The 11,658-nt window shown below is 37.5% G+C and overlaps 1 protein-coding gene across 1 annotated transcript; it reads right to left on the bottom strand.

The window, feature by feature from the left end:
* Positions 1-4,936: 4,936 nt before the first annotated feature.
* Positions 4,937-7,977, bottom strand: LOC122091199. The gene is made up of 3 exons (XM_042661045.1): positions 7,301-7,977; positions 5,547-7,078; positions 4,937-5,301 (listed from the first exon to the last, which is right to left on the bottom strand). The coding sequence occupies exons 2-3, from the start codon at positions 7,005-7,007 to the stop codon at positions 5,278-5,280; spliced, it is 1,485 nt and encodes a 494-aa protein (XP_042516979.1). The 5' UTR covers positions 7,008-7,078; positions 7,301-7,977; the 3' UTR covers positions 4,937-5,277.
* Positions 7,978-11,658: the final 3,681 nt, after the last annotated feature.

Here is an 11,658-nt window from a genome sequence, read left to right on the forward strand (position 1 = left end):
ACTACTCCAAAGCTTTCTGTTTAGCTTATGGAGGCATGAGGGATTCTCCAATATAGTGCTTCTTCCACTTAGGGTAGATTGATTGCTGTATATATCATTTTTGTTATGATAGGAGGACCACAAGTTCACATATTTGCTTTAATTGTTTGTATAAAGATGAGAATCAGTGAATGAAGATACATTATGATACTGACCATCAACTATAAACTCTTGGTATGCCAATCAAACCACAGAGGAATCGGTGGGAAAGACAAATGTGGGTTGGGGGGGGCGGGGGGTTAGCAACTACACAAATAAAAAATGACAGGAAATGGGAAAAAAGGAGGAAAGTGGTTGTCCGGAAAGTTTGATTAACATAGCGGTCCTGCTCAGAGCTTAAGTGGTCTGATTCCAGAACTTATCAGTTATTTGGAGTCATCTTTATTTGTTAGACCTGTTCAGCAAAGGTTTATGTGGTCCCTAATGTAGAAGTAGGTTTACACGAGGTAAACAAACTCCCAATATTTAAACAGCCCAAACCAATTCAAATCTGAACCCTCAAGTCAGTCTTAACAGAAACCAGAAAAAGGAAAACAGAAACCAGAAAAATAGGATGACTAAACCTGTCCCAAAGGAACTAGAAATAACCCAGAAAACTACTTGCAGCAGCAGGAAATAACCCAGCAACAAAACCCGATAGCAGAAAACAATCCCAGGCAGAACTGGGTTTTGGCCAGAACAAGGGAGAAAGACTTGTGGTTGAAATTTGGTTGGGTTGCAGGGGCTGAAACCCAGGTCGATTGCCTCCCTTGAAGTAACCTTTGAACCCTCCAAAGGGCCTTCAAAGTTGATGGACAGAATAGGAGACAAAGCCCTGCCAAATTTGACTCAAAACAGTAACAAGCTGCAATCGACCTTGAGATTTGGAGCTGGTTTTCCACAGGCTTCAATTCTTGTTTATGTCTTCAAAGAGGTTTAATTTAATCCACACACACTCCCCTCACAGTAAGAAATAACAGAAATTAGAAAAGAAAAGAAAAGAAGATATTAACCAAGATAGATGTGAGTGGGAATGGCTATCTCAGCTTGGGTATCTCACCCACAGTTATCCCAGCTATTTGTCTTCCTTTCTCATGAGATGGAGCATGCAATAGCTGCAGCAAACTTCATTAATTCAAAACTGATTTGTGTCTACAGTAGGCTCTCTTTATATAGAGGTCTGAAATTACAAAATAGAAGCTGAACTCAAATTAGAAAATAGTCCAAAATAGAAACTACCTCTTATCTTCTAATTTAAGAAACAAAATAGCAGCTACTATGGACTTTCTAAAAGTGTAACGAACTACTAAAAACAGGGAAATTAAAGGTCCTCCTATGCTGGACCGAACATAGGGCCAGCATAGGGGTCTGCCGAACTCAGCCCAAAGGTTGGTTCGATGGCTGCTTCTTCCTCTTGTGGTATTGTAGCACATGATGGGAATCTACATCACTCCCATCCTAACTTCTCTATTGAACCTTACATCCCAGAACATCTATCCTCTATGGGTACTTGGTACTTGCAATCAGGACCATGCCATAACCTTTATAAGGGTGCACTAATGTAGGCTAACTGGATCTGTTCCTGAAGATACAGCCACCTTGATAGATTTGGCAGAATATCTCGATCTGTCTTAACAATTTAGTTAGTGGAAAATTGCCAATGGAGCAGAATAAAATAGACAAGGTAAGAGCCATACCAGTGGGAGATCCCTCCTAATTTTCCAAGCTGCAATGAGGGGATCTGATCGATCTTTCTTGTAACCCTATTCAAGGTCAGGTTCCAGCAACTTGAGGGAGTCTTTCATGTGTCTAGTCATTTTTTTACATGTATTTTATTCTCCAAGAGGCTCCAGTCACACTGAATAAATCTATCACTCTCATCCAATTAAACCTCTACTTTATCATGTTCAATGGATCAATCTAAGAGGCTCTTTGATAATAATTTCTGATATCATATTATATTCTAGCAAATTGCTGATATCGAAAGAAATTACGGAATGTCAGGTTCACAAAACAATTCTACATATAGAGTTCAGTGAAAAATTTTCCGTTAAAATTCTACAGTTGCAAGCTGGAAATTCCAACAAGTGCTTCAACAAAGAAAATTAGGTTTTGAAACAAGTTTGGTACTGAGACTCGATCATCATAGCCTACAGAAAAACAAACTTCAAAGGCTTCCCTTCTTTTATTCGATGGCTGATGGAAGCCTAGTTATTAGCCTTGTCCACAGCCACAAAGCTTTGTTTCTCCCTTGGTTTCAGCTTGATAATATAAATAAAAGTCTACAGTGACACAGCTGAGGTGCTGGCATGGTTACAGCACTATTCTCCACCTTAATGGCAACATGAATACACTTGATCAGACTTCAGGGTAACCAATCTGGTTAAGAAAGTTTGAGAGGAGGAATTAATGGTAGAAAACCTGGCCAGCTCAAAGCTGAACCTCAAAAGTGATGAAGGATGGTACATCAGATGAGGTACCGATACTTTCCATTATGTAGCCTATGAAAAACTTTTAAGAATAATGACTAATTCTAAATCTTTCTTGATCCTAGAAACCATATTAGAACTTGACTAGATTTTAACAAACGAGTGTCTCGTTATATAATTAGGCTGAGGTCTTTCTGTATTGCATGACTGTGCATGCAGTTGAAATCCTTAAATTAGAAACACACATGTGCATATCTATTAGGTTGACTCAGTTGGAAATCCACCCTACCCCCAACTGTAATTGTAGAACTTGCAGAATATGGCATAACTGAGCCTGCCTGAGGAGCACATTTCTCATTTCTCAATTTTATTCAAACTTAAATTGAGTCTGGTCTTGTTGGTCTGTTTAAATCAGGGTGGCTTTGAATATGCAAATCATCAAACTTTGGAGTCTCCACTGAGTAAGGCACCATACAGATTCAAAGCAATAATTTTACAAAGATTGGCTTGAGCTTCTTGATGAATTATCAAGTCCATGCTAAATAATTTATGCTTTTTATAATATCAAAACCCAAGCCCAACTAGGATTGTAAAGCCACTCCCTGTTAATCAAGATTAGGCTTCTCAGGAAGTAGGTAACTGCACACACATTGGCTCCCTATATATCCATATCATTTACACACAATATTATGTAAGATTTATACAATAATCATGGGTAATTACAGTTTTAGAAATCCAATCTTTTAGAAAACTATGTTTGAAGTACCTCATGCCAGAAGCTTCAGAATGAACGATAATAAATTCAAAGTCCCTGAGTCATCCACAAGATGGATTACCAAAAAAGTTGTATTTAAAAAATGAATAATGAAAGACCTTACAAAAGTAAATTCAATTCGATTATTTCGATTGAAGGAAGCAAAAAAATCGAACGATAATCAAAATATAAAAAACTCACTAAAATTCTATAATAAGAAATCAAATTATTCATGAATCATCCATTCAGGTCAGATCCACGGATTGGACAAATTATTCACTGACAGAAAGAAAAATTTGTTTCTTAAGAACATCAAAGCTGAAGGCGAGGTCGTTGCCACCGCCACGACACCTGACATGAGTGTAGGAAGAGACAATGATGTTGGAAGATTCAGCATTAATGATAATGAATTTGAAGTCATGGAGTGGCCTCTGGAGAAGCTTTTCCACCATCATCTCATTTTCATTGCAGGTTGAATCAGACGAAAAAACATTAAGATCCAGCATAACTCATAAAAATTTGTTGAATCCTCTTTCAGTTTTGCATCCTTACAATGCCATCAATTCTCCTGGTGTCACAGAAGATATCAGTCACATGGACACTGGTGCTGTGGTAATTTTATCCTTCTATGTTCTCTGCTTTCTATAATATATTTCCCCTGAAATTTGAAAATTGTTGGTGCCTTGAAAATTATGTCAACTTTCACTGCTTAATAATTGAAATTTTACTTTTTTCTAACTTTACAGTTTTGGCATAATAAAAAGAGCAACCCGGTGCACAAGTATCCCACTACTGCAGGATCTGGGAGGGGCAAATGTACACAGCCTTACCCACTGCTTCGCAGAAGAGGCCGTTTCCAAGTTTTGAACCTGTGACCAATATGTTGCAGAAGTGCAACTTAACCATTGCGCCACAGACTCACCACAATAAATCAAGATCAATTCTTCGTGCTTTGTCTAAATTTGAACTTTGGTAGACTGTACTTAGACTTAATGGTCTTATTCTTAAGGGGTTTGGATTCTGTGGGTTCTAACAAAGGGTTTTAAATTCATATCTCAGTATTGTTACAGCAGACATCTTTAAATATCTAAACTGGATAGTGCAGCTCTCTTATTTTGGCCATCAGAACTTAATAGTATTGGGAGCTTGTCAACCATCGTCTCATCTTCATTGCAGGTTAAATCGGCCAAAATAGCATCCTACAAATTCGTTGAATTCAAATCCCCCCCCCCTCTCTCTCTCTCTCTCTCTCTCTCTGATTTTCAGTTTTAATAGATTTTGAAGATTCCAGAAAGTGGGTTCTCTCTGAGAAAGAGGAGCCAGAGCAGGTAAAGGTATAGCAAAACAGAGAGGTTTTTATGGAGCATTGGCTATTTGGGCCTGGGGGATGAGGGCCAGAGTCGCAGGGATTGGGAGCGGGAGTTGCAGAGGGTAGGGCAGGAGGCTGGGGTGGGGGTGAGAGAACTGGTTATGGGTAATATTTCCAGTCTTAAGCATAATTGGCTAATAAGAATTCAAGCATAATATTTCAAACATGAGGTACACCAAACTTAGTTTACTTAAACATTGGTACCTCAGCTGTAATTTACCCATTATTAATTAGTAGTCTTGCTTTTGAATTTTTCTTTTTTCCCCACATATAATGTAACTTCAGAGTATGGATTATGGAGAGGTGCATCTATAGAGCTTAATATGATGACATCCCGACAGAGAGGAGAGAGATGCTATAAAGATGGACATTAGAAGATATTCAAAATTCAATCACTATATTCAAAATGAATACAAATGGTATGTTTCAATATATACTCCTACAATAAACACAATTTATCTATTATACAGTATTTGATGTGCAGTATGCAATCCTCACTCAGTAACAAAATTTCACTCACAAAAGTACAAATCCAATCCATAGTCAGTCTATGTATGCCACTTCTTCTAATCTGAACTTGTCATCTGCAGTTTTCTTTACATCGCAATGCTTGGTAGATGTGCCAACACTGCTGCACTAACATCTGAAACAAATACTGCATGGAAATCTGAATTTTTCCCTTAGGTAACACATTTTCAGTGGCTGGACTAGAGCGAACAGCAGAGCATTGCCTGAAGACACAGTGATCAATGTCATTAAATTTCAAAGTTGAAGTGGTACACACAAAGCAATTACTTAGTGATCTGAAAAATCTCCATCAAAATCCAAGCCCACTATATCACCTCTATGTTTGGCTATCCCATAAAATCTTTTTTTCTTTAAGGAAAAAGATGAAAGTGTGGGGAGGGTGAGCAAGAGAAGAGTTCACTGATGATATTTGAGCTAGAACACTAAGAAAATAAGCAATGTGACATACCTCAATGAGAGACAAAAACTGAGACTCATCACGTGAAGGAGACTTCTTAGATTTAAAATTATCTATCTCAGATTGTATCATCTTAAGCTGCTCATTTATATCCCTCAACAATTTCAATTGCTCTTCCCCTCTGTCAGATGATTCTTGCGTTATGGTCCTGTCCTTCTCAAGTAGCTCAATTCTCTTCTTAAGCTGCTGAACCTCAGACTGAGGTGAAGATACGGGATCAGAAAAAGGTAAACGAAAATCAACCCCATCTCTTAATTTAGGTGACTTGCAGTCACGATGCGCAAATAGCAAGACTTTCTTTACCCACTCATCTTTTTCTTTGTGGTAGTATTCAGGTGTTTCTGGTGGGACTGATTGCTGCTTCCTGAGCCTGGTGGTCTCTCCTTTGAAGATCAGCTTTTGTTCTTGTTTCTGTGATACACAAATTCTTTTATTTTCATGATTTTGTGGGACTTCAAAAACATCATGCACAGTTGTCGAATGGACTGAACTTCTGGTTGTTTCACTTTCCAAACACGGAATACCACTAGATGCATCAGATCCCAGAAAACCATCAGAATCTTCAACCTTATAAGTTGAACATAAAGATGTACCTTCAGGGCCCATTTTAATTGGTGTGGCTCGTCCCACTGTATCAACAGACAGGTCTCTGCTCGCTGCTGTACTCAGCGAACGGGTCCTTGAGATACCCGTCAACATGGAAGATGTTGCCATGGTTGAGGAAACATCATGATTTCTTGAAATCAAATCAGACTCTACTCTCTCAATATCTCTTCTATATGATAACTCTTTTACTCGTTCATCCAACCTTTTGATTTTTTCCCAGTATGAATTAAAGTCACCAACCACAGATTCCTCAGACACCACCTGTGTCTCTTCATCATTCTTCTTTGTAATCAATTCTTGCAGTGGAGCTGCTGATCCTTCATTTTCAACCTTGCGCTTCTTCTTCAACTGTGCATCTTTAAGTGGAATTGGAGGCAGAGAGTTGTTCCTTCTCACATTTCCAGGAAGACCAATCTCCTCAATTTGAACTTCATTTCTCCTCAAATATTGACTGTCCTGGAATTTCATTTTCCCAACACATGGATCACCAAATCCCAAGCTTAGTAATTTGTATCTGTAAGCCTGAATTTGGAACTCTAGAGAAGCGATCTCCATTTCTTTTGAATACATGAGATCCTCAAAAACCGACAGACATTCCTCAGCATGATGCAATTTTTCCTCTACCAATCTTTTATATTGACTAGCTTCCATCTTCTCTGCACCCTTTTCCCCTTGTAGACGCAAAATCATGGATAGAGCTTCACTTGCTGCGCTAGCTGAGGCTTCTCTCTCCTCTTCAAGGTCGTCGTAGACTTTTTGCAGAAGGTGTTGTTGAGTTTGAAGCGCTTCTTTTAGAGCAGAAATCTCACTTTCGGCCATGGCTAAAGATACACTATTTCCAACCATAGTACACCCACTCAGGACGGCAAAGCAATCAATCTCAAGCTGCTCCAGATGAAAAATAATAGTTCTCTAATCTGTGCAAAAACCCATGTAAGAAAAATAAACACCAATTTCCATTCTCAATGATCTTTTGAGTATAAGAAACTTGAGAAATAAATTACAGATAAATATGAAAATCATGTAACAAGCATCTCAAGGTGCATAAACTATTAAAAAAAAAAAATACCTGCAAAAATTCCATAATAAAAAAATGCAGAAAGGGAGAAAAGGGTTTCAATTATCAAAGTAGAGATTACCTGATAGTTGGGCTGGTAGACCCAAATTGAGCCCTTAGATCTGATTGAGAAAACAGGAACTTTGATAGTCTTTAGCTCAGAAACAAACTCCAGAGTCTAGAGTACAAAATCAAGGCCTCTATAATCAACCTCTTCTCTCTCTTTCTCTCTCAGGAAAGCCCAATTAAAGCCGAAGCAATCAATCAAGGAATGTATACTCAATAAACCCAACTGAAGAGACTCAATAGGAAGAATGGGTTTTGTTGGATTTTATTATACAGCAAGAAACCAAATTCAAGGGAAAGAAAACCCAATTCCTGAATCAACGTCTTTACAAATTTCAATCAAGCAAGAAATAAATACAAGAAAAATTAAAAATTAAAAAAACCCAGAAACAAACGAGACCCAACTTTTTTTACAGGTATTTATATATTCACTTCCAAGATCAGAAGAGACAATGAAGGTTTGGATTTAAGAGGATAAAACAAACTAACAAAATAAAGATTTCTTCTTTCTCTGCAACCGTTGGTCTGAGAAGGGGATAATCGGTCGAAGAAGTCTAGAAAACAGAACGAATCCACTTATTAAGGAACCCAAATTTAGCCTCTCCTAATCCTCATCATTTTGAAAATTCCGAACCCTAACCCTATCTTACTTTAAATATTCCTCCTTTACATGTGGATAATTGGTAGTGGACTTTCCTTCGCTTTTCCCGCAATCCTTTTTGAAGATTTTAAAAGGTCAGTTATTCGAATCCCAACGGCTATAAAACCTTCACTTCCTTGGATCTCTGGGTAATTGTGGGCCCCTTATATAGCCGACCATGCCTTCATTGGTGGTACCCCACGTTGGTGAACTGGTGAGACATTGCATCATGGGCCATGCATGATCATAGTGTCGGTTATTAAAGTAAGATTCATGACATCCTAGGTCCCCGCAGTTGACTTTGACCTCTAAAATTTAAACTTGACCGTCGGATTCACAGTTTGGCCTATGGCTATGGTGTTAGGTTGGATTCAAGATTAAAGAAGGTATCATTGCCACCAACGTCTTCATTTCACTCGCTCAAGTTTCTTCTTTACTTTTTTGTCTTTTTGTATATAAAGTGTGGACCCTACATATGTGGCTAAATTCTTGGATTGACCAACGGGAAGAAATGAAAAGGCATCTTTTGTTTGAGCTTTCACAGTATGTCACTATGTTGATATCTTTATATTGTAAGGATGTAGACGTAGGACCCACCCAAGTCCACAATTACACGAAATGCACACAAAGTCCACAACAAGTGGTGAATTGAAGTGCGGAGGGAATATTATTTCCTACCTAAAAGAAAATGTGAATTGATGTGGAAAACATAAAGTAAGCAATTAGGGCACTAAAAATACCTCAATTGCCACGTGTAAAGTAAGGTTAACCACAAAATACACACAATTACGGCACTGAAAGCAAATATTTCTTTGTGCGAGAAATTAAGGATCTAGGGAGGGAGAGAGGGAGGGGGAGGGGGTTGAGAATTAGCCAATTGAAGAGATAAAAAAAAAAACCTTTTATAGCAAAAAAAGAAAAGAAAAGAAAAGAAAAGAGAGTTTAAAAACCTTCGAATCTCTCAACTCTGATACTATCACAACTCATACAAGGCTCTACAATCTCATCTCCGAAAAGGAAGGTGATCAACTCAAGAGGCAAGCAAGCAAAGAATGGAGGATGATATAACAGACGTATAGGAAGAGAATCTCTAATCGTGATATATCAATTTTCCAAATCATCGATATTTATGGCTAAAATGCAACAAGCGTAACAAAAAAGTGTCCAATATGAGCATGATGGAACATTTTTACCTTCCTTTCTTCTAACAATTATGAAGAAAATACTGGTTTTCTGATTTTGCGTAAATGATGCCATGTTATCAATATCAAGTGCCCTTTGATATTCTCTATCCTTCTTGATATTCTTGATATGTTGCCACCTTATGTACTAATTATGCAGCCTCCTGTCTCGTACTCCCATTGGCTTGCCAGGAAAAATTCCATCCACATCTGTAATGTGTCAATCCTCTATGCCTTTTACTTTTATTGATTTTGTTTATTTTATTTTTACATAGATATGTTCATTACATGGAGTTTTGCATCTCATTTCAACTCAACTAAAGCTTATTCCTACTGCTTGTGGTCAACTACATAGATCTTATTTCACTAGCCAACTGTATTTAAAGTCAGACTTGTTATCAGTCCTAAGCTATGCATGTCTTTTCTCATTACCTCTCCTATAATTAATTTATATTTGCTCTTGACTCTTTTAGCTCTTCCATTCTAAATCATATCCTACCTACTTACTAGTGCAATCAAATATTTACCACTCATCGTTCTCAACATCCTTGTTTCACTTAAGCTTAGTTATATGTTGATTCTTCATCTTTCTAACATTCAATTCCGCACATCAAATTTATTCATTACCTATTTCTTTATTTTAACTTTCCTAATTTTTGCCAGATATAAGACAAGGTTGGGGTTCAAGTCAACATTTGGCATTGTCTGAATCATAGCCAAATCTTTAGCATGGATCTTATAGTTTTGCATTTCTGTTTGTAATAGAAGTTGACTTGGGGTCTAAGGGCTTAAAAAAAAAAAAAAGACTTAGGGTCTAAGGAATACGATTGAGGCAATAGCTAGGGAGTGTAATTCAACTCTACATCATAGTTGACCATTCTATACCTAGTCAATAATAATGGGGATGTGACATGTTAAAACTTTTTAATTTTTAAAGGGCTTGTCTTAAGAAGAAGTTTAAGATCATTTATAATGCAAAATCCGATCACAAAAAAAGAAAATACATTTATGATGATTTTTTCAAATATTTATCTTTTTTTCCCCACTAGATCAAAGATCTCTTATCCAAAAACTCTAACAAATTAAATAGAACTTTTGTAAGAATGATGTCATTAGTTTATGAAAATATACTAGTCAACTATAACTTGTTATAGGTGAGCAACAACAAGAACATGTACAACTAAATTCAATTTACTTTCATGCATTTATTGATATGTCTATCAATGATAGATAAGAAACAAATAATTTCAAATATTGAATTTGCTATGATAAAAAAAGAAAAATAAAAATAGCTATATTAATTCCATTTGTGATTTTTTTTTTAATTAGAACCAATATTTTATTGAAAGAAAGATGCCCGAGAGGGTCTCCTAGGAATAGCAAGGGATGGATTTACAATAAAGGGGGGTGGATGTAACCACCAAACATGACGAAACCTGAGCTTTGCAGCTTTAGAGGCCAAGAAATCAGCTAGAGAGTTTTGGTCTCTTCTGATGTAATGAAACAAAGTGAAGGTAAAGAACCCGGAGAGGTATATGATGTCCCGTGCGAGAGACGTAGCTGCCCAATCTAGGGATGAAACCAACCCATTCAAGGCAGCGATTGCGGGTTGGCAGTCGGATCTGATTGTAATCTTTTGCAAACCAAGGGTCCGAGCCAAAAGCATTCCATTGAGAATTGCTTCCAATTCAGTTGTTGATGCCGAGAAGGAGTAGCTCCAGAAGCCTCTTGCAACCATAAAGTTGCCTCCTGGATCCCAGAGGATGGCACCCCTACCACCAATGAAAGAGGTAGAAGACCACGCGCCATCAGTGAAAATGGTGTGAAAAGTATTGATGATTTCAGGAATAGAGGTGTGTAGACACCTAATTTTGTCACCCCCCCGACAATGATGATACAAGAAGAATTACATGTTGGACATTTTAGACTTGGAGAATTTTTGAGCTTAGAGTAGAAAATGACCATTTTTTTTCCTATAAACTTTCAAGAGAAAATGTTTTCAAAAATTATAATTTGGTATTGTGGATTATTGTTGTTTGTCCCCTCAAGTCGGACATTACACTTTGATGCGAGAACTATGAGAATCGATGCCCGATTCTCTCTTTCATTTATGATCTAGGTCCCTACTTTATGCATATTTTTGTAAAGGTTCTCAGTCGAGACCACAATCGTGTCTCATATCATTGGATAGTGCTCGGACTGAGCTTTCTAACGACATATTATACGTCGAATTCTGATTAACGGTTTGAAAGATATGACCCTCAGAAGTTGACTCCAAAGTTCAGAATCAGATTCCATTCCGAGCAACCAAGGAGTACCACATGGCACCCAAACCCCTTTGTCCAAAAGCAAGTCTTTTTGGACAATTCTCTCTAGTTTTTTAGTCCCACATTGGAAATAAGAGAGAAGATTGCCCCATCAAGGTTTTGGCTAACTTCTTCCCTCTAAAATCAAATATTCTCCAAGTCTAAAAGTTTAACATATTAATCATTCCTTAATCCGGGAGATCTAGTCCAGTTCAGTTTGATTTGGGGCTTGAAGCACAAGGGTTAT

The sequence above is a fragment of the Macadamia integrifolia genome, chromosome 10 (genome assembly GCF_013358625.1).
Source record: "Macadamia integrifolia cultivar HAES 741 chromosome 10, SCU_Mint_v3, whole genome shotgun sequence".
NCBI lineage: Eukaryota > Viridiplantae > Streptophyta > Magnoliopsida > Proteales > Proteaceae > Macadamia > Macadamia integrifolia.